The sequence below is a fragment of the Sciurus vulgaris genome (genome assembly GCF_902686455.1).
Source record: "Sciurus vulgaris genome assembly, chromosome: 18".
NCBI lineage: Eukaryota > Metazoa > Chordata > Mammalia > Rodentia > Sciuridae > Sciurus > Sciurus vulgaris.
Window position 1 is genome coordinate 22,082,979 of NC_136479.1, and position 23,226 is coordinate 22,106,204.

The following is a 23,226-nucleotide window of genomic DNA, read 5'->3' on the forward strand; positions in this document are numbered from 1 at the left end:
GCAATGTTAAGCAAGGTGAAGGGATGGCCATGGTCAAGGTTGGCCATGCAGGAAGGAACTTACCCACCATGCACAATCTTACTTGCTTCTGTCTCTTGTCCCCAGAGGCCCTTATTAATATACGGCACTAACATAGCAGCACTTAATACATGCCAGGTACCAGATGAAGAACCTTAAATTAATTATCTCTCGAGGGAAGAAGTGGGAGTGTGTGGGGGAGGGGCTGAGTCACTTGCCTATTCCACAGACATAGGCAGCAGCATCCAGTGCTGTGAGTTAAGTACACAGTCCCTGGCCTCAGCACACTCAGATTTGAGTGGAGCCACTGATCACACAAATGCAGCTCAACTTGGAAACAAATAAGGCTGGGGGTGTAGCTCAGCGGTAGAACACTTGCCTAGCATGTGTGAGGCACTGGGTTCGATCCTCAGCACCACATATAAATAAATACATAAAGGTATCATGTCCATCTACAACTAAAAAAATGTTTATGAAAAAAAAAAAAAAAAAAGAAACAAGGTTCATGGGGTCAGGCCACAGAGGGGAAATAGGAGTAAGACCTTAAAAAGGAACCATTCTTATATTTGCTTCAACCTTTCTCAGTAGGGGACTTGCTGGCCCATTTTACAGATGGGAAAAGAGATCAGAGAGGTTGAATAATCTGCCTCTGGTCACACAGCCCATTCTTTTCTCTGCACGCCTAGGATCTTTTTACTTCCTCAGTGGAGAAGAGGCAGGCTTGGCACCTACAGCTTTACCTGGCACAAAGGGCTGGTAGACTTAGACTGTGCCTGGATCCTCCCAAATAAGGTGCTCTTACTGGTTGTGGGGGAGGTTGGGAAAAGGGTAGCCTTTGATGCTCCTGATTATCCCAGACCAGAAACCCAGGGGGTGCTCTAGTTCCTACAACCCCTGGGCATGGTGCTCCTCCTCGGTGTGACATCCCCATCTGAGAAGGGCAAAGTGTGCAAATGTTGGGTACTGTCCTGGCACACCTGCTGGTACTGTGGACTGCTGTTATGACCAGCAGGTGGCGCCAAAGGGAGTTGCCTAAATAGGCTGGGATGGCTCCATGGTGAACTGCGGAGCCAAGCTGGGTTCCTGGAGGAATGAATGGGCTGTGAGATATTGCCAGTCCCAGCCATGCCGGAGGGCTGGGCAGGCAGACTTCGGTCTCCCACCTCGTGACATCATCTTCCTGACCTGGGATCTAGGAACATTGACTCCCTAAAGGACAGACAGCTTGCTAAGGCTTTGGGGATCCTATTCCAATCAGTGCAACTTTGGGCTAATCTCTCTACCTCAGTTTCCCCTTCACTTTACAGATGTTCAAAGTCTCTAGTAATTATCTTCCAGATTTCGGGGGTACACGTTCCTCCATCATTAAGCTCCCTTGTGGCCCAGGCTTGAGACAATAGAAAGGAATGTAAATGCCCAGAAATGTCAATTTTATTGGTCAGTTGTCAGTGCAGGTCAGAGCTAGGGCACAATTTGGTTGCCTCCAGGAGTTTGAGGGGCAGGTGGACCCTGAAAATGTAAGCCCTCCTGGGAGCTGGGCCCACTGACTACCTTTCGGGCTTGGGGCTGACCTTCAGACCCCAGGCCTAGCAGCCCAAAGGCTGTGTTGAAGAGGTTGATGGGAGATGAGCCGTCAGTGATCAAGGTTGATTTCAGACCAAGAGACTGGAGCAGTTTTACCTGGAGGGGAAGAGAAGACAGGATCAGGTGCTGGTGGCCTCTCACACTTCAGAGAGACCCTTCTGAAACCAACTGATTTGAAGTGTCAGCTCCCCCTTCATCCTATCACCTGGCTTGACTTCCTTGGAAGCACCTGTCACAGACTGATACCCCTTGTATTCACCGTCTCCCCCAAAACTTCCAGCTCCCTGCCGAGTCCAATACAGTGCCTGAGGTTGACGCAGCATGACACTGTGCTCAAATGACAAGCGATACAGGTCTGTTTGCTCCCTCCCTCCCCTGACATCTTTCTAGATGTCATCTCCCTTCTGCCTTCTTAGTTTCAAGGCTGGTCTCAGGACACTCCCCTTTACTCCCCCAACCCTCACCTGCATCTCTGGCCCAGCCACAGCCAGGTCTCTGATGGTGCTGGGACCCAGAGCCTCTGTCATCTGCTTGAACTTATTTGCCTCCACCTCAGCCAGTTGCTGGGCCTTGCTCACTTCCAGCTCCAGCTGAGCCCGGGCATAGACCAGTTCCAGCTCGCGTACTTTCTGTACCCGCTGGAGCTCAGCCTCCTGGAAGGGAAGAAACCTGGCTGGTTTTAGATCATATGGTCCCTGGGAACTGGCCAGAAAGTCGGCCTAGGCAGCAAGCCTGAAGGAACTGAGGCAGAGGGAATGGACCCATGCACAGGCGCTCCTTAATCTGAGCATCAGCGCCATGGTGCTCATGCCTGTGTCAGCTCCTCAGGAGGCTGAGACAGGAGGATTGCAAGTTTGAGGCCAGCCAGGGCCACTTAGCAAGATCCTGGGTGAAAATAAAAAATAAAAAAGGGCTGGGATGTAGCTCAGTGGTAAACACCTCTGAGTTCAATCCCTAGTACCACAAAAAAAAAGAAAAAGAAAAAGAAAAAGAAAAAGAAAAAGAAAAGAGCCCCCTCAATGGGATTTCAAGTATAAAATACTTTACATATCTGGCACAAAGGTGCCAGGGTTTGAGCACTCATCTGTAAAATGGGTATAATAATCCTTACCTTCAAGCAATGTATTACATGCATTGGTACAGGGCAGAGGACTTTTTAAAACAAAGTACTTAAGAGGGCTTTGTATAAGGGTGCTTGGTATCACGTGGCTTCAGGGACCATAGCGAATGGACCTCTTCTAGGCTCCAAGTCCACACCCTTCCACAGCAGCCCCCAGCTCACCGTCTCAATGGCCAACGCCTGGGCCTTCAACTTGGCCTGCAGCACAGAGCCTTCACCCTCGATCCGTGCTGCTTCTGCGCGGGACTCAGCTTCGGCCTTGGCAGTGCCGGTGCTCTCTACCGCCATGCTGGAAGGGGAGGCAGAGTCCCGTAAAATTCAAAAGAAAGCCCTGCCCACCTGGGGCCTTGATTATGCCATGCCACATACTGCTTTGTCTCATACACATGCTGCTGCCCCCACCAGCTGTTTCCCAAGACCCTCTGCGCTTGTCAGTCTTTTTGCTCCTCTGGTTCTCCACCCACCTCAAAGCCTCAAGCTCCAAAAGCTCCTTGCGAGCTTTTTCAGCTTCTGATTGGTCCAAGATCTTCTGCCTCTCAAGTCGGCCGCGGGCTTCTTGTTCGAGTCTCTGGGCCTCATGCCTGGATGAGATCAGGGACAGGTCGAGATGCTGGCATGGGGCCAGAGCTGGATAGGAGTGCCAAGGGCAGAGACTGCCAAGCTGTAGGGAGCCAGGTCAGACCCTGGCCTCCAGAAGGCACTGGACACACAAGTCCACTCAGAACAGGGTACATGTGGTTCACATCCCCAGGGTGACTCTAGACCTGGGGGGGGGGCATGCTCAGGGCCCCACTTCACACAATGTCCCCCCACCCACAGGGGGAAAAAACAAGCAAGCAAGGGTGATTTCAGATAGAAACAAGCACCTTGGAGGTGGTAAAATGGGTGACTGGGCAAAGAGGGTGCTACTGCTGTGGTGGGAGAAAGAAAGGAGGTGACAATTTCAGGCTGAACCAGGAGGAGGAGCCTGTCTTGAAAAGGCTCTAGGGAAAGCTTTCTGGGCAGTGGGAACAGCCCTTGCAAAAGGCGGTAGGTGGGAAAAAGCTGCTAATGCGAGGAGCAGAAGGGAGTCAGTGAGGCTGGAACATGTTCGTCCACCAGGGGAGCAGGTTGGGAGTTGGGGTGCAGGGAGGCCAGACTTGGAAGACCTTAGAAAGGAGTCCATTTGCAGTGCCAAAGATGGGACCCAGGGCCTCATGCATGCTAGGCAAGCACTGTCCCACTGATTTATACCCCTGTCCCCAGGAGCAAGGTGGGAAGCTAAGGGAGGGGGGTGGCATCTTATTGACACTTTAAGCAGGTCACATTATCCATAGGGTAGAGAAGAGATCCTCGAGGGCAAGGAGGGCAGCAGGCAGACCATAAGTGGGCTCCACGCTACTCAAGCCCCGGTAGTACAGGATGGAGGCCCCAGAGAGACATGCGAGGCAGCTGTGCCCCAAGTTCACTCACTTGGCTGCTGCCTCCTGGGAGTTGGTGGTGATCTCAATGGCCAGCTGGACACTGCGCTGCAGGGCGTCCCGGGTCCTCTGGTCCACAGGCTCCACCGACTGCACGTCCACACTGCTGACCACCAGCCCGTTTTGGGGGAAGATGGCCCGGTCCCGGGGCTTGGGCAGGGCCATGCCATCGGAACCCATGACTTCTGAGGCCTCAAAGCCAAAGACAGCTGTGCGAATGATGCGAGCTGAGTTCTTATGGAAGTCATCGAAGGTGACAGAGGCCACGGTTCCTCGCACCCGGGATGCGATGGCCTTACAGGCATCACCCACAAAGTCAGGCACCGAGAAGAGCTTGGCTGCCTCCTGAGGGTCCTTCCGGTCCCTCAGTTCAAAGTGCCTGTGAACAAAGAGGCCCAGGAGAGAAAGCTATTTTCCCAGCCTGAAGTGGTGGCATAGGCCTATAATCCCAGCAGCTCGGGAGGCTGAGGAGGAGGATTGCAAGTTCAAAGCCAGCCTCAGCAACTTAGCAAGGACCTAAGCAACTCAGTAAGAACCCTGTCTCAAAATCAAGAATATAAAGGACTGGGGATGTGGATTCGTGGTTCAGTCCTGGGCAAAAAAATAAAATATAAAAAAAGTTAAAAAATAAAACTTTCTTTTTGAGTAGAATTTCAACATTCACTATAGTCAGGCAGGGTTCCTTACAATAGATAATGCTAACTTATGCCCAGGAAGGTCCCAAGGAACAGACCACATGTTTCCGTTGAATCTTCTCAGTTACCCTAGCAAGTGGGGATAAACATTCTCCCCATTTTACAGAGATAAACTGACTTGCCCAAGATTATACAATGTGTGGCAGGAAAGAATTCTGAATCTAGGCAATCTTTCATTTAACAATCATGCTATGGTGCCCTGGGATATGCCAGAACCCCATCCACCTCATCGTGGTACTGGCTACTCTCAGCCGGGACGGGAGGAACGCATGCTTGGGAGCTGGTGAGCACTAGTTCCGCCTATGGCTTGTCTCAGCTCTCCATGTGAACTCTCAGGGGCTGTTCTAATTCTCACTGCATCCTTTCAACAGCCCTGGGAGGTAGGTGATGTTGTTATCCTCATTTTATAGATGGGTAAACTGAGGAGAGGACCAAGTCGCTTGCTCAGGTCCATAGTTAGCGAGCAGTAGGGCTGAGATACAGATCCCAGGCTGTGGTCAGGACAGGTGCTCTGGCCACATGGCCTGTCCACTCCTGCTGGCTGCATCCCATTGATCTCTTAATAACCTTGCAGTTGTGTTGTGTTAAATGCATGCTAGGAGTTTGCCTGGGGTAGTGTCAAGCTACTGGTTCCCTGAAGTCCCAGAATGTGAGCCTGCAACTTCCCTGGATTTTCTAGATGCCCGGCTTCCCTCTTCACAGGCAGAGTCAGGCATTCTGTCCTCCTTAGGAGGTATTGCTCTTCCACAGGGTTCCCCAGGGCTGCACCCAGCAGGCCCTCACCCAAGACTCCCCAGCCCTCACCAGTTGTAGGCAAGCTGCAGCTGCAGTCTGGCATGATCTGCTGTTTCTATGGTGATAACATCTGTAAAGAAGTCAGGTCCCAGCAGAAGACAGAGGGCACGGCGGGCATGGGGACGTTTGGGCCGCCCCGCTGAGAGAGACAACACCGTGAACTGCTCCTCAGGACCCAGCGACACCAGCTCTGGCCCAAAGACCACACTGCAGGGAGAGCCAGAGGTCAGGTGGGAGGAGAGCCTCTCCCCTGGACCCCCAGGCCAGGGCTAGCTGCTCACCGGGCTCTCTTCTCTCTGTAGTCATACACCTGCACGGCGGCGTTGTGAGGAACGCGGTAGCTGACCACACGCGTCTTGTTCCGGGGAGCTAAGGGCTGGAGGGTCTTGGCTGTGTCCTCCTTGCCCCTGTCTGCCAGAGGGTCCTGCCTCTTGTTCAGCAGCTCCTCCACCCCAGGGGGCAGCTCTTTCTCCCACAGGACCTCATCTTGGGTCAGCATGTAGGTGCTCCCGATCACAGAGCGCACCTTGAGAGGTGGGGACGGGCAGAGGTGCCATCAGTGAGGGTAAGAGGGACGCCCCGCAGCCCTGAGGAGACCTGGTCCACAGTGGAGCAGCACAGTGGGTCAGCACGGTCCAGGGCATGGTCTGGGCCTTGCCCCTTACCAGCTCTGTCATCCGGGAAAGCTACTCTACCCTTATGCTTCGGTTTCCTCATCTGTAAAGTGGACATGACAGTGGCCACCTTGTGGGGTTGAAGATCTAACTGTTTCATGTGTCTAGTTTGGAGAACAACACTTGGCATACAGCAAGTGCTTGATATTATTATTCTGGGACAGCTTGGAAGGCATCACAGAGACAGATGCACTCCTAGGAAGCACCTCCTTGGATTCCAAACTGTTTCTAGGTTGGATTCTTAGAGAAAGAGATTGGAGATGTGGTCCTCGGTCAAAGAAGGTCTAGGTTTTAGGTGAAGCAGTAAAAGGGAAAGATTACACAGCATACTGGCATGAGGGAGGAGGGTCTTATTGTCCCTATGTCACACTTCAGGGAGGCATTTAAGCGAGGACCAGATTTACAGTGTGGCAGAATTCCTATCCCAATATTGGGTTCAACCTCTCAGTTTGAGAGTTTGGCTTTTGGTACCAAGGATTGAACCCAGGGAGTCCTTTACCACTGAGCCAAATCTCCAGCCCTTTTTTATTTTTTGAGACAGTGTCTCACTAAGTTGCTTTGAGTCCCACCAAGTTAGTGAGGCTAGCCTCAAACTTGTGATCCTCCTGCCTCAGCCTCCAAGTCTCTGGGATTACAGGAATGTGCCACCATGCCCAGCTTCAGTTGCAGTTTTGAAGTGAGATATTTAAGACAAAGAGATGGGCCAGGCAGGTGCAGTGACACACACCTGTAATCCCAGTGGCTCTGGAGGCTGAGGCAGGAGAATCATGAGTTCAAAGCCAGCCTTAGCAACGGTGAGGCGCTAAGCAACTTAGTGAGACCCTATCTCTAAATAAAATACAAAATAGGGCTGGGGATGTGGCTCAGTGGTTGAGTGCCCCAAGTTCAATCCCTGGTACCCCCCACACCAAAAAAGACAAAGAGATGGCAACTATTACATAGAATGCCCTGGAATCCACCAGCCAGCCCCAGTAGATGTTCTTATTGATATTGCTGATGGCCCCTCCCCCACCTCTCTCTATCAGCATCACACACTTGCTCAGAGGAAGCCACCACCACAGTCACATAGCAGTGACAGTCGCCCAGCCCTCAGCAGTTACCCTTCCAGTCTTGACGTCCTGCACATAGATGCCCTCGTTCTCGTCCAGAGGGATGGCCTGACGCTCTTCCACCACCTCCACCTTGGCAGATGGCACGTACTCCAGAGGCCCTCGGATGAGCCAGCGGTCCCCCGCCTGGTGCGAGACCTTCTCCACCTCCTCCCCCTCCTCCAGGGCCTGCAGAGCCCTCAGCAGCAGCCCCTGATGCTCCGACAACACATACACATCTTGGATGCCGCGTTCCAGCCTCTCCCCTGGCTGCAGGAAAAAAGACTTCTCGCCCTGGTGGGGAGACGGGTGGGGAGGGAGTCAGGAGCTGTTGCCTCCCAGGGCTACAGGTGCCTCCAAGGGAACCTCCCCAGCCCTGTGCTAGCTTGAGCTTGTGCTGAGCACAGGAGCCCCAAAGTACGCCCCACCCCACATTATAATCCCGTGAAGCATTATCTGGACCGGGAGGCTTTATACTAAAGGCTGTAAAATCTCATTTCATCAAACACATCTTTGAAAGAGTCTGTAAACTGTCAGCACCTGGGTCCTAACAAGTTAACCTCCCCTGCTTTTTTTTGGTACTGGGGACTAAACCCAGGGGTGCTTAACCACTGACTACATGCCTAGCTTTTTAAATTTTTTTATTTTGAGACCGTGTCTTGCTAAGTTGCTTAGGGCCTCGATAAGTTGCTGAGGCTGTCCTGGCACTTGCAATTCTCCTGCCTCAGGGTCCCAAGCCACTGGGTTTACAGGCATGCACCACCTCACCCAGCTACGAGTTAAACCATTAAGAGTTAACCTATTCACAGAGTTACGAAACTGGATGTAGATCATGCCCATAATCCCAGCAACTCAGGAGGCTGAGGCAGGAGGATCGCAAATGCCAGGACAGCCTGGGCGATTTAAGCAAGACTGTGGCTTAAAATAAAAAAGGGCTGGAGATGCTGTTCAGGGGTAGAGTGCCCCTGAGTTCAATCCCCAGTACCAAAATAAATAAGTAAATAAATAAAAGCAAATAAAATAACGAAAGATTCTGGGCACACGGCGGCCTCATCTGTTTACGCGCTGCCCGTCTATGCTGCATTCATGAGACAACAGCACGGCTTTAACCGCAGCTGTGTACTCACAGTCCTAAACTACCTGCTCTTCGGGCTTTTAGAGGACATGTGCAGTCCCTGGGGTCCCCACACTCAGTCCCCTGGGAAGGGAGGAGGGTAAACTGAGATTTGCTTTTCACAAGATGACCAAGGTTTCAGAACACAGAGGCATGACACATGAGACAGGGTTTCGGCATTGGCAGGGCCAGGATGAAAAGCAGGCAGCATGTCCTTGAGCTCTGACGGGGACGTTGGAGGCTGCCCGGGAATCAAATGAGACAGAGTCCCAGACACATAGAACTAAGTGTGCAAAGCCACCCAGGGTGTTTCTAGAATGTGTACGTGGCATGGAATGCGTGGAGGTCATGGGACCTCCTATCACTCAGGACCTTTAACCCTCGTAGGACAGGCTCTGGGGAAGTGGAGGAACTCACCTTGATGACACGCTTTTGTCCCAGCTGGTTCTTGCCATCTGGTCTGACTGGGTCAAGGACAACACAGTAGTGTTGGGGGCCCAGCGTGGTGATGGGCACAACCCCTAGTACCTCCTCGTAGACATCAGGCACATGAGCTGCCGTGTCCCGCACTGTCACCAGCCACTCCTCCCCAGTGCGGCGGGTCACTCCACGAAAGTCCTGGAAGTTCTGCCGAGCCCGGAGGTGCAGGGCTGTCTGCAGAAGGGGATGCTGGGTGTTAGTGAATCTCCCTCCCACTTCCTCCTGCCACTTCCTTGGGGGAACTGGGAACACCACTGGCCACTAACTGTGCTCCCAGGTCTGAGTGACAATGTCTATCAACCCAGGAGAACTTTACCCTTCCAGATAGCCTGAGATACTCCTCAGTTGATCTGACCTCTGAGTGTTTTTTAGTGACCCTAGAAAGATCTCTTCTCTTTCACTTTGTCCTCATGATTCTTGGCCACTTTTGAGCATTCCCTAGCCCAGGTCTCTTAACTCATTCCCGGGCCACAAACCTTTTCCGTAAGGATCACAGCATCCACCAAATCCAGAACCTCCTCGAACACTGCTGGGAGATAGGCACCCACGGAGCGGACCAGCCATTCTTCTCCTGGTAAAGGGTAGGAGGTCAAGGTCAAAGGTCATCCAGCCTCCCCCAGCTGTCCTTTCCACAGCTTAGATAACCGGACAGGAATTCATAGGTGAAGAGAAGTCACTGCCCCCAGGTTCAAGGGTCTGATAGGAATGCCCAAGGTGCCACTATGCCAAGACCCTGCGCTTCCTTCTTTGGGCCCCAAAGACCAAGTTTTTCCTTCCCCAAAACAGGCTGAAGTGCCTCTATTAGAGTGGTGGATGTCATTTTGTTTATTGGAGCAAGGGTGCCTGGGTGCAAGCCACAGCCTTGCCCTGCCTGGCCACACACTGTGGGCAAGGGCATTTGACCTGTGTGCCTCAGTCTTGCCATATGGAAAATGGGAACAGTCACATCTCGAGGTTGTCAGAGGACTCAATCAGTTATGATTTGTATAGCATTTTGATCTACATCTGGCATGTGCCTGGCTGCATTTGTTCATTGTATCTGAACCTCTGCGTTGCTGATCCAGAATCAGATAAGACCTGGCCACTTCCCACAGCTCACGGCGAAGGGTGTGAGGGGGAAAGGCCACGCCTGCGTGCTCAGATCAGAGGATCAGGGCTGGGGCAGAGCCAGCTGAGAGGTGGGTGGGCAAAGAAGCACTGGACAGCCCTCAAGAAATGCCAGAGTTTTGTCAAAACGAACCCAGTTACTATGTATAACTACGATGCTCCGATTAAAAAAAAAAAAAAAACAAAACAAAAAAAACAGGAAGCGCTGCCCCTGGGCGGCAAGTGGCTTTCCCTGCTTCCCCTGCAGGCGAGACCCACCTGTCACCCTCTCCTTGCCATTCCGGTCCCAGCACTCCTTGCGGGCCCTCAGCCGCAGGGCCTGATTCTGTCTGATGATCGTAGCCTGAATGATCTCCACGACCTCCACCTCCTTCTGGGGGATGTACGTGCCTGGGAAGGGAGGATGGAGCAGAGGGCGGGGGTAGCAGAAAGGCGGGAGGGCAGAAGGACCCTGTCCCTGACCAAAGACCCTGACCTCCCCCCCCAGGGGAGAGTTAACTTACCTGGTCCCTCAAATAGCCATTCGTCACCTGCTACGACTTTGTCCCCATCCTTATTCTCAAAGTCCAGCAATGCCTTAAGATGGAGGGCAGTGTTGGGCAGGACCACTTGCAGTGGGGTGATGTCCTAGTGGAGAAGAAGAGGTCATGGAGCATTCAGTGCTATGACCCTGGGGGTCAAATCTGATACTCTGAAGGCGGATACTCTGAAGGTCAGAATCCACAGCACAAGCCCCAAAATAAGACCCAGGCAAGCACATCTGATCTGAAGAATTAAAGGATGGAGTAGACCAAGCAAGAGGATGCTATTGTCGATGAGCCAAGAACAAACTTTCCTCTGTAGAAAGTGCTCAGGAGTTGTTTAGGGCTAATATCTATGAGGTAGACTGAGCAGAAGGCTTGAGATGTGTTAGACATATCTGGGAAGCTGAATCAATGGAATTTCATGGTCTGGTGTTCCCTGGTGCTCTACAGGGAGTATAAAAAGGAGGAAGATATAAAATGCTATAATAGGCAAGTTTTAAACACATGACTTTGTTTTCAAGGTTGCCTCATGGTTACAAGATAGTCATTGGTGCCCAGTCATCACATCTCCTTGAAACAGGAAGGGAGATCTGACAAAAAGGAAGGGAGATCTGCACCTTTTAAAAGTTTGTAGAAATGTCTCTACAGACATGACTTCATTTAATATTTGACAATGTTCTAAGAGAGGCAGGAAAGGAAAAAAAAAAAAGGATCACAGATATTAGGAGACATGATCAAAGTCACACAGCTGGTAAAGAATGGAATCAAGACCTGAATCCTGGGGCTGTGGCTCAGTAATACAGCACTTGCCTAACACATGTGAGGTGGTGCTGGGTTTGATCCTCAGTACCACATAAAAATAAATAAAATAAAGGTATTGGGTCCATCTGCAACTTAAAAAAAAGACTTGAATCCTAGTGAAGCCTGCCTGTTCTCCTGACTCCAACCAAACTGGCCCTGGGCTGCCAAAGGTAGAGTAACCACTTGACTACCGGCCACACCCTGGGCTGGAGTCTCCCTTTCCCTGTTCACCCATATGCAGGACACTCTGGTCATCATGCGGGAGAACATGGCCTCTGTCTTTATGAAGTTCCAGTTCCATTCCAGCAGGGGGATAAAACAGGACACAGGCCATTCTCCCCAGACTACAGATGTTAGGGAGGGAGGTGCTGCAGAAACTCACTTGAAGAAATATTTGGGAAGGCTCTTTGAACAGGGGCTCAATGGAAGAACTGGTCCCTGTTTTGTTTTGTTTTTAATATTTTTAAATGTATTTTTAAGATATTTCTATTGAACCCAGGGGAGATTTACCACTGAACCACATCCCCAGTCCTTTTTATATTTCATTTTTATTTCAAGACAGGGTCTTGCTAAGTTGTGAGGGTCTTGCTAAATTGCTGGGGCCGGCTTTGAACTTGCAATCCTCCTGCCCCAACCTCTCGAGTTGCTGGGATTACACGTGAGCACCTCCTTGCTCAACTAAGAAGTCAGAGATGGAAGGGAGAGGAGAGATAGGTGAGGAACGGGCCTCAAAGATAGAGGATGGCCTGGGTTCCTGGGTCCACTTGATGCAGAGGAATCTCCTCAAGGCTCCAAGGTGTAGATAGGAGATGAGGGTAGGGATGGGACAGAGGAGGAAGCAGGTGACTGGGAAGGTGCGTAGAGGGACAGTGAGTCAATTCTGCTCTGTGAGGATGAGCGAACGTTCCCAGCTCTTTCCACTGTCCCCTTGGAAGACAGGGCAGAGCCTTAGGACAGGCAGAGTGGGGGGTGGGGAGGCAAGCCAGGTACCTTTTCGAGCACTTCCCCTGGGTACAAGGGGAAGGGGTCCTGGGCCAGTCGGATCTCTTGGTCAGCATGGCGAAGTCGTACTTGTCCTGTGACATCGAACAGCACTGATCCCTGGGCATCTCGGGACACAGGGTTGGTCACTGTGCAGTAGTGGCGTGGGGGGACAGTTACCATGCGCACGGGGGCAAACAGTATCCTGTTGGCAAGCGAGAAGGGTTGTGAAGACCCAGGTCCCTGCTCCCAGAGGCAGCAAACAGGAGAAACCTCCCTGCTGCCCAATTTGTGAACAGGGTGGAGACCAATACGCCCTTCTTGACCCCAAGGGCCCCACACCGACCTCTCATTATCCTGCCGGATGTAGGTCTTTGGTCCGACCTCCACCCGAGACACATTGCTGTTCTGGTCCAGTACATGGATGTAGTGGTATGGGGGGATGCGGATGATGGACTCTTCAGTTGCCATGGTGACTCCTAAGCACAGGGCTAGACAGAGAGATGAGAAGACACAGATGAGCACAGGGGACCTGGGATGGGGCAGGCTCCAGTCTGAAGATGCCCTATGGGTGGCCCTTCATTTTCCAGCTCAGATTACCCCCCTTTTCCTTTCCCTATCCCCACCTCTCCCTTTGTTTCCCCACCCAGGACAACAAAGCCCATCCACACCTCACCTTTGCCAACACTGCTGGTCAGAGTTTACGAACAGCCATCCAGGGATCATTGCTAAATTCCTTTCCCTCACTCCCATCCACTCCCTCCCCCTCCCCTGCCTGCCTCACTGGAAGGGGTTTTAGATCAAAAGGTTCCCAGTCTCTAGGTGCACAGAGTAAGAGCTACCTCCAGCTGGGAGTGTAGATCAGTCTATGGGGAAAGCCATAGCCTGGCCCAGCACACAGTGGGGAAGCAGCCACTCTGCACAGCTCTCTGGCTCCTCCAGAGGCAGGCAGCTTTTATTTCAGGGGATCCCAAGGGCCAGGCACCATGCAAATGTTAGCCCACAGCCAAAGAATATTTGCATGATCTTTTTCTGCAACCCTCCCCTTCCTTGAGCATTAAGCAATCCTTGGCGTGAACAGGTAAGATGCGACCCACAATGGAAGGGATCCCAGACCCAACTGATGCTCCCAGAGAATCAACCAGATGAATAACAGTAGATTAATCCAATCTTTTCCTCTAGTCCTCTTTCTGGTTTGTTGCCACCCTGCTGTTGTGGGCTGCAGGAGGAAAAGATGGGGGGAATAATTTGTGTATTCCACCCACTCCCATGACACCTGCCTCCATATCCTGGGTTATTTCATCCAGAGCTTGGTCTGTTCAGGAACATCACATACCCTACCTAATGCCCATCCCTATATCCCACCCCTTGGACTCTGGGCTTGTTTCTTTGAGTCAGACAAAGGGAATCAAGTCCACTGCACAACTGAGCCTCGTCCTCAGATTATAGTCAGTCTTTTTCTTCTTCTGTTCTTTGTTTTCTTTTTGCAATGTTCGGTGGTATTAGGGCCTTAGGCCAAACTAACTCCATTTTGAAAATCAGCACCTGCCTATCCAGGCATGACCCTCCCAGTAGACCCACCCTTAAAAAGTCCCTAACTACAGAAACCACAGCAAAGATTTCAAGTAACAGTCACAGGGCCAAACAGGTTATTTTTTAATTACTCCATTGTACACAGCTATATAGTTAAGTTTTTTCCTACAGGCTGTACACCTGGAAGACTCTCTCTTTGCCTGACTGTCTTTGCCTGTGTCTCTCATGGATATTTGCTCCAGTTACCCTAACGGGTGATAGGTTACAGACAGTGAGTGGTGGGCACATGAGGTTAAGGGGATAATTCTATAAACTGGGTCTACTATGCTGTCCCTGTAATGAGACAAGGAAATAATAGGAATTGCTATAGTTGTGTATTATGTAGTAATATAAGCTGTATTTGGTATTTGCCTGGACTTATAAAACTAAAATCATAAAAGGCGCCTGGTGACAAACTTGCTATGTGACAGGATGACTCTCCTGAACAATGCTGATATGAACCTTTATCCATGATTTGAGCAGGAGCTCCTGGTCTAGTCGTGTTCTGGTCTTTATCAATGAAGACCAGAGCGTGACTGGGCTGAAAATCACTACTTAAACCCGGGGATTTTTGGAGCAAACTGTCAGCAGCACCATGACCAGAGGACTCCACGTCGCTCTGCCTCTTGACTATCCTGGCTGCTGTCCACACTATTGCTGATTGCTGATTGACCATTGTCACCGAGGCCGGAGGACTAACCACCTCTCCTGTGACGAAGACTGCCATCCAGCCTCTGGCTTATCGGACACCCAAGGACATTCAAAGACATCTGAGGAACTGAGAGAGGACAGCTGAGAAGAATCCCCTTGGTCTTATTGACTGGCTTCTTGGCTAAGAGACGTTGCATTGAGTAAGTCCATGGGGATTGGACTCTAGGTGAATAAGGGAGTGAATCTTCAATGTATTTGTGACTTGCTATTATTAGGAATGTTAGGTTGAGTGTGTATTGCATGAATAAAATCCACTTGTTGGAACCAAACTCAATTCCTCTCTTACTCACTGCTCGCAACAGACCCCACATGCTTTCTTTCAAAAAGTAATTTACTGGCCTCCCTGCCTAGCTTAACTCGACAAGATATGCTACATTCCTCAGCAAACTACCTGTTATCTGCAAGAGAAATGCAGAACACAAGTTACCCTGGGGAAGGGGCACTTTTGTGACCCTTACACAGACCAGATCCCTAAACTCAGGGAGATAAGGATAATTCCCCCTAACAGATTCCAATTAGAACTGGTCAGTGTGGGCCAAAGTGACTCAGACTTAGTTGTCTTTGGATCTTCAGCAGGTCATTATAACGTAAAATCCTCCCTCCCTGGGGCAAGACAATGCAAAGTGGAGACATCTGATGCGATCCTGTCATCCCTGGGACCCCCATTAAAAATGGTGGGCAGCAGGGTTGTGCCATCCTCCTCTCTGAGAGGACCCTCCTCTCTCCCTTGAGAACATGCCCCCCCTTTCCCTTTTCCTATCCCTTCTAATAAACTCCTGCTGTTACTCTGAGTGACGTGTCTGAAATCTTTACAGCGTGTTCCCAAGAATGCAGGTCCTTGCTCTGTGACATCAGGGTGGAATCCAGGGCCCCACACGTATGCACTCTACCACGGAGCCACACCCTCAGCCATCACATACTTCTGAAGTCACCACCAGAAAGGAGTGGTTCTTCATTTATTCACTCAGGCAGTTCCATTTGGGTAACAATGAAAGTGAGATCATTTTGAAGTGGTTTCCTACAGGACAAATAGGCAGAAGCCAGGAAATGACAGAGTCCAAGCTGGCTGGAAGAGGCCTCAGAGAAGAGTTTTACTTGATCCATACTATCTATAAATTTTCAGTTTGTATTTGTCACAAATTATGAGATTTTAGCTGGGCATGGTGGTGTATGCCTATCATCCCAGCAAATCTAGAGGCTGAGGCAGGAAGATCACAAGTTTGAGGCCAGCCACAGCAACATAGTGAGACACTATTGCAAAATAAAAAATAGGGCTCGGGATGTAGCTCAGTTGGTAGAGTGCACAAGGCCCTGGGATCAATCCCCAGCACCACAAAATAAATAAGTAAATAAAAATAAAACATAAAAAGTACTGGGGTGTAGACCACCCTTGGGTTTGGTCCCCGCTACAAAAAGAAAATAAAACAAAAACAACCTCCAAACAAATCATGAACCTTCACACACTCCCAATTCCTGCTTCTCTTGAAGATTTAGAAGACCAGCAACACAACGCCCACATTCCCAGGTGGCGATGTTGGCAAGAGCCAAATAGCTCCCTCCTTCCCTCCTTCCCTCCTTCCTTCCTTCCTTCCTTCCTTTTCTTTCTTTCGTACTAGGGACTGAACCCAGGGGTGCCTTACCACCAAGCTACATCCCCAGTCCTTTTTTTTTTTTTTTTTTTCTTTTGAGATGCTAAGTCACTGAGGGTCTCTTGCTAAATTGCTGAGGCTGGCCTTGAATTTTTTTCAATCCTCCTGTCTCAGCCTCCCTGAGTTCCTGGGTTTACAGACTTGCACCACCATGCCTGGCAAGCTGCACCCTTTCAATGAGACACAGACTTTTCTGCTGCCACAGTCCCTGCCACTTCCTATTATACCTGAGCAGCTGCATGCATATCAGCTGCTTGGCTCCTATTTAAAGTCCTCTAACTCAGCATGAACAATAGAATTTTCTACAATGATGGAAATATTCTAAATCTGCTCTATCTTTGGACTAATCACATATGACAACTTAACTCTTGAAATGTGGCTAGGGTATCTGCTGGGTGCAGTAGTGTGTGCTTACAATTTCAGGAACTCTGGGGACTGAGGCAGGAGGATTCCAAGTTTGGGACCAGCCTCAGCAACTTAGGGAGATCTTAAGCAACTTGGTGAGACCCTGTCTGAGAATAAAAAATAAAAGGGGCTAAGGGTGTAGCTCAGTGGTAAAGTGCCCCTGGATTTAATCTCCAGTACCAAAAAAAGAAGAAAAAAATGTGGTTAGTGTATCTAAGAAAATATTTAATTTTAATTAATTTGGGGGGCCTCAGTGGTAAAAGCATGTGCTTAGCACGTATGGGAGCCCTGGCATCATCCATTTTTTTTTTTTTTTTTTTTTTTAATAATCAGAGTTTGAACCCTACAGTGCTTAACCACTGAGCCACATTCCCAACCCTTTTTATTTTATTTTTTGAGACAGAGCCTCGCTAAGTTGCTGAGGCTGGTCTCGAACTTGCAATCCTGTGATTACAAGTTGTGTCACCATACCTCAAATTTAAAAAAATAATTTATTGAAATAAACAAATGAGGGTAGTTGATCTATAATGGACAGTACAGCTTTAAGTCGTTGACCAGATAGGGTCAACGAGTCATTCAGGGACACAAAACAAGTTAGTGATACTATCAGGACTAGATGGATTTCTGGTCCTTTCTTCCTCAAAAGGAAGCATGGTGCGTGACTATGGACATGGATTCTGATTGCCTGGGGTTACAACTTCCACTCGCTCTTCCCTGCCGCATCTGTTTCTTTCTTGTCTTATCTCCCATTTTCCCCGCTGGTGGCTTTTCACATCACATGGTGGTTACTCTGCTACTTATTCTTTTTTTTTCTTCCAGTACTGGAGATATAACCCAGGGGCACTTTACCTCTGAGCCCATATCCCCAGCCCTTTTTTGCTTTTTATTTTCAGACAGGGTCTCACTAAGTTGCTTCAAGTCTCACTAAGTAAGCGAGGCTGGCCTCAAACTTGGGATCCTCCTGCCTCAGCTTCCTGAGCTGCCAGGATTACAGATGTGGGCCACTGTGCTGGGTTCCTCATTCTTTATCCTGCAATTTTGTATGTGGCCATTTTTACTTGAGGTTCATTTCCCTAACTTGCAGGAAGGTGGCTTTTTCCACTTATAGTCGCCTTTCTTATGTTTGGAGGAAAAGCGGCTTCATTTCCCATCTCCTGGCCCTGTTCTCTGCCTGTCTCTTATCCAAGCCTTCTTTCCTTTCTCTCTGTTGCTTGTTCTGCTTGGTTTTGCTTCCATTTCCTAGTTGCTCCACAGCATGATCTGGGGCCCTACTCTGGAAGGGCTCCTGTGGGAGTCCAGTACCAGTAACTGGTACTGCCTGGACGGTGGCTCTAACCTTTATTTGATGGGTGACCTTATGTGAGTCCCTTGACCTCCCTGTACCTGTTTCCTCGCCTACAAAAAGGGGACAGACAATAGCCTCTTACTTCAGCATCGTGAGAATAAGTTTATATATAGTGCTCAGAGCAGCACCAGGTTCTTCTTAAGCACTGTGTGTCTTGTTGTGGAGGGACAGTGTCCAAGGCCCAATTGTCCTACCCAGCACCACAGAGCCTTCCCCGACCTGGTATTCTGGCCTAACCCACGCTTGTTTGCTGACCAGGAAGGTCACAAGTCTTGTGTCACCCCAGCTGCAGGGCTAGAGGCAGAGCGAAGTAGGGGCTCCTGACGGCCAGGTGAAACTTTCCCAGGGACTTCCTTTGCCAGGTTCTCTGCAGGGTAGAACCATGGCCAGGAAACCAGATGGGGCAAGAGGAAGTGCTCCGGCTGTAGGCGGAGGTGCAGGCAGGGTTCTGAGGCCCCCCCAGGGAAGATTTTAACTCTAGAAGGCCATACAGGCTAGAAGCAGGCTGTGGGATCAGCCTCGATTGGCTCCTTGTTGGGCCATCTCCCGCTCCCCCAAGGCTGAGGCCTCTTCACCATCTGCCACTCCAGCTGGGCCCAGTCAGGGGGGCCGAGAGCCTCGCCCAGTTCAGTGACTCAGCGAGAGTCCTCCTCATGGCTGATCAGGCTGGGATCCTGCCTCATTCTGAAGACAAGCCCTGGTGTCAGTACCCTCAGGTCCCTATTTTATCCCTGACTATTCCACATGCCCTAAGGCTGTGCCTTTCACCTAGACTGCTTGCCAAATTCTCTCAGAGTAGGTCTTGCCATTATATTCTACCTCACCATCATGTTTGTGACAAGTCTCAGATGTAGAATTTTGTGGCTCACCAGATGTCAAGTAAAACATGTTAGAGCATTTTACCTCCAATATGTCAGGGTCCGCAAAAAAAAAAAAAAAAAAAAAAAAAAGGAGGGCTGGGGTCGTGTCTCAGTGGCAGAGCATTTGCCTAGCATGTGTGAGGCACTGGGTTCAAACCTCAGCACCACATAAAAATAAATAAATGAAATTTTAAAAAAGAGTCAATGGTAGGCTGGGCACAATGTTGCACACCTATAATTCTAGCAGCTTTAGGAGATCGAGGCAGGAGGATCATGAGTTCAGGACCAGCCTCAGCAATTTAATGAGGCCCTGTCTTAAAATAAATAAATAAATAATAAATGAATAAATAAATAGGGCTGGGGATGGGGCTCGGAGATTAAGTACCCCTGGGTTCAATCCCTGGTACAAAAAAAAAAAAAAAAAAAAAGTCAGTGGTGAAGGATTGTTGGCCTTTGGAAGATTCAGATTTCAGGCCTGTCCCTAGTTCCCCAGCTCTACTCCCCAGATCTACTTTGCCTGCAAGATCTGCTCCCTAGTTGGCTGGGGGAGGGAGGTTGGAGAGACTGGCTTGACCACAAGTGCTTCAAACGTCATGAAGTTTTCTGCAAGAAACACAGCCAACTTTCACCTGAAGTCTCAGAGACTACTGTCCCTCTTACAAACACCAGGGGTAATGGATGGCAGGGATGGATGGGCAGAGAACTAAACAGCCTGTTCTGTCCGCGGCAGAAGCTGGGTTTGCCCTCTATTTCAAAGAGAGGCTCCTGGGCTGGGCAGTAGCCCAGTGGTACAGTGCTTGCCCAGCATGCACAAGGCCATAGGTTGGATCCCCAGCACTGGGAAGACAAAATAAAACAGAGGGGCTTCCGATCCCAAGCGCCTATCTTTAAAATAAAACTTATGCTTCAGCCAAAATTAATGAGTTCCGAATTAATTAATGAGTTCCGAATTATCAGAGATCTTCAGAACCACCTGTAAGTGGTTGACGCAGTGAATCTGAAATGGCAGATGCCAAAGTGACCACATTGTGCGTGTGGTCTTCAGTGAGCGAGTGGCAGAGCACCAACTAAAAGCTTGATAGTGATGCAGAATCCCGTCCCCACCCCATAACTTTAGAATCAACCATCATTCTCATGAGATTCCCTGAGGATTTGGGCACATGGCAAAGTATGGGAGGGGCAGGTGCACAGCAGCCCCTTTCAAGCCAGGCTGCACATTAGAGGCACCTGGAGATCCTTTAAAGCCACCATCTCTGGGCTGGGGAGGTTTCCAAGCACTGATTCTAACATATAGTGAGCATTGAGAACCGGTGGGTAAAGTCCAGCAGTTTACCCACCTGGCACTGTCAGCCTGATCTTGGGTCACTTACTAGCCCCTGAGCCTTGCTCTGCTCAATTGTGAAGTGGGAATATGTGAGGCCTCCTGAAGTTGAAGGCATTAATTAGAGAAAGAAGGAAATCTCTAATGCATAGAAGCTCAACAAACTTAGCTACGAGCAAGAATGAAAAGGAGCTCAAATCAGAATGCTCCTCGAGGGCAGGGAATTCCATTTATTTTCCTTCAGCCCTTCCCCTGTCCCAGCTCCAAGCAGTCCCCTTCATCCCCACTTCTGGGGTCTCTGTCCAGGTAGGCCTGAAGTTGAAGGTGAGGATGGTCACCTAGCCCTGCCACTAGATCTCCATCAACCTTAGGTTTAGGAAAATATGTGTGAAGTTCAGTTTAAACAGGGATTCTCTTCAATGGTGTTTTCCTTCACGATTTTAAGTTAAACATTCTAGTTTGTGAGTCACATGACTCAGAAGTTGCAGAGAGCTTGTTTTTCACTTGGTGGTTTCTCGGTTTATCAAAACTATTTCCTGCTTTAGGGGACTATTAATGAGAATTGAGAATCTGTTGCTGTACATAAATCATTTTAAATTTTTTGGGTGGCAAAGTCTTAGGAGTTTTTCTTCCCAAAAAAATCCTACCTGAGCTCTAACCCAGCTGGGCCATTTTGGGGGAAGTGGAGTAGCTTGGTGGACTCAAGGAGGGCAGAGTAGCTCTGTCAGTCCATAACCCTGCTCCTTTTAACTCCTGGATGCTGCCAATAAATGCCCATCACTGAAGGTAAGGACTGTAGACTAGAAATGACCCAGGAACCAGAATTCAAAACTCCTAATCTAGATCAATATTTTCTTTTTTTTTTTTTTTCTGGGGGGGGGGGGGGATTGAACCCAGGGGTTCTTAACCAATGAGCCACATCACCAAGTCTTTTTATATTTTATTTTGAGACAGTCTAAGTTGCTGAGGCTGGCCTTGAACTTGCCGTCCTCCTACCCTATCCCGAGTCACTGGAATTGCAGGGCTGCACCACCCCACCCGCTAAATCAGTATTTCCTAAACTCACCCAATCATAGGACTTGGCTACAAAGGGGTCTTGTCTGTTCCCCAGGTTGGCCTTGAACTCCTAGGCTCAAGTGAGTCTGTCTTAGTTTCCCAAGTGGCAGGCACATGCCACCATACCTGGTGTCTGGCTGGGATACTTAATCCTATTCATGCGATTTCCCAGCATGAACCTACTGGGATAAGGTTTCAAGAAGACTCTAGAACTTATATTTGAGAAAAGTACCCTTGCATAAAAGCTCTTACTGCAAACCTAACCTGTACCAGGATTTAAGTGCCTTTAAGTCAACTCATTTTTCCTCCTAAGAACCTAGAAGTTAAGGAACTTGCTCGGGATCACTCAAGGTACTGTGACCAGAGGATCACAGGCAGAAGCATCAGAAGATTTTTATCGTAGAATTAGGACCTAAGAGCCTGGGTGGGGCTGGGTGGTGCCCAAGAAATAGTCCCAGTTGGAGTTCAAAGGTGAACATTTTCTCCAGTGCAGGAAGGACCAGCGCCCACTTCTGCTCCTCCAGAACCTGGGAAAGCAGCACCCAAGGAGGCCTGAGTACCCAGTTTCCTTAGAGCCCTGAGGCTGTCTCTAGGCTATTCACTCAAGGTTACAGAGAGCTGTCCAGTCCAAACAGCCCCACCCCAGGGCAGGCCAGGTGCCGTTGTGTGCCAAAGGCAAGAGCAGGTAGGAGTTTCCAGGGAGAGTCAGCAGGCACATTCCACAGGGCAGCCAGTCTTTCCCCCATATCCCAGGGGTTCCCCCCAGGCAGAATACACAGGGGACATGTTATCAACTACCAGTCCCCACCTCAAGTGCTCTGCTCCAGAGTAACAGCTCCAAGATTCCCCAAAATCACAGACTGGTGGGTCCAACTGAGCTTCCTATTTTTCACTTCCTCCTCCCCAAGAAAAAAGTCTCACTCACTAACTTCACCTTTTGGAAATCAAGCCCACCTTAAGATCACTCTGCCAATGACCTCTCAAGTGACTGGCCCAGGCTTACCACTGGCACAGCCCTGCAAAAGGCAGTAGGAAAGCCTCAACATTTGGCAGAGTTAAGGAACCTCAATGGGGACAAATCACATTCTAGGAGCTTAAAGGCACAGGCCAGAACCCAGGTCCCTAGAGGGTGAAGGGTGATGGTAGGCAAGAATAGCCAAACCAGTCCAGCTCCAAGATGGAGTCTGAATGGCTCCTCATCTTTCCTTGTGTGTATGTGGCTGGGGAACAAACCCAGGCCTTGTGCATGCTAGGCAAGTGCTCTCCCACTGAGGCACAGCCCAGTCCTCCACCTTTTAAGAGTTGGAGGGTCTCACTAGGTTGCCCAGGCGGGTTCTGAAGTCTGGGACCACTGTGCCTCGGGTGGAACCCTGAAGCCAGAGAGAGGCCTGAGATTTGAAGGGTGGGAGTGTTGGCCAGTAATCTATCTTCACTCCTAAAGGCAGTCTCCACCCTCCTTTCTTCCCCTGGTTCAGGGACGTCTTGCCTACCCCAGCAGAAGGCCCAAGAAAGCAAGAAGAGGTCAAAGGCAGCCTTGGAGAGGACAGAAACACACCACTGGTTTTGGGGCCAGTGTGATGTACTCACATCTAGAAGCCAGGCTAGCTGCAGCACCCCTCAGGTCAGGCAATGCTCTCACAGTCCAGGGAGCACTTCCCGGCTGTGCAGGCCTGGGCAGGGCTGGGGGGGGGAGGCGGGGCAGGGGCGGGGCTTGGAGGTTTAAAGGGCCCCTGCAACTGGCTCATTTTCTCTGGGCTACTTTGGCTACAGCTGGTGGCACCATAGTTCATTCCACACTCAGGAATTTCTGCCTCAGAGCCAGCTGGCAGCACTGGAATGAGACTAGGAGGATCAGAAAGCCTGAGA

General features: G+C 50.0%; 1 protein-coding gene across 2 annotated transcripts; it reads right to left on the reverse strand.

Annotated features, from left to right (window-relative positions):
- Nucleotides 1–1,427: 1,427 nt before the first annotated feature.
- On the reverse strand, nucleotides 1,428–23,225 carry MVP (major vault protein). Of its 2 annotated transcripts, none has more exons than XM_079120484.1 (15): nucleotides 22,948–23,225; nucleotides 12,788–12,932; nucleotides 12,451–12,646; nucleotides 10,639–10,762; nucleotides 10,394–10,525; nucleotides 9,505–9,599; nucleotides 8,966–9,202; nucleotides 7,447–7,728; nucleotides 5,954–6,198; nucleotides 5,682–5,879; nucleotides 4,175–4,561; nucleotides 3,187–3,303; nucleotides 2,885–3,011; nucleotides 2,067–2,255; nucleotides 1,428–1,698 (listed from the first exon to the last, which is right to left on the reverse strand). In XM_079120484.1, exons 2-15 carry the CDS (start codon nucleotides 12,910–12,912, stop codon nucleotides 1,480–1,482), a joined length of 2,673 nt encoding a protein of 890 aa, XP_078976610.1. In that variant the 5' UTR covers nucleotides 12,913–12,932; nucleotides 22,948–23,225; the 3' UTR covers nucleotides 1,428–1,479. The 2 variants fall into 2 exon arrangements, with proteins under 2 accessions (XP_078976610.1, XP_078976611.1); XM_079120485.1 differs by lacking the exon at nucleotides 22,948–23,225 and adding an exon at nucleotides 22,169–22,928.
- Between the last annotated feature and the right edge of the window lies 1 nt (nucleotide 23,226).

Excerpts from the sequence above, each read along its gene's own strand:
- MVP (XM_079120484.1), bottom strand. The coding sequence starts at position 12,912 with ATGGCAACTGAAGAGTCCATCATCCGCATCCCCCCATACCACTACATC. Across the intron at positions 10,526-10,638 it reads ATGGCTATTTGAGGGACCAG|GCACGTACATCCCCCAGAAG; the intron begins GTAAGTTAACTC and ends CTCCCTTCCCAG. Across the intron at positions 9,203-9,504 it reads CTGTGATCCTTACGGAAAAG|ACAGCCCTGCACCTCCGGGC; the intron begins GTTTGTGGCCCG and ends CCCCTTCTGCAG.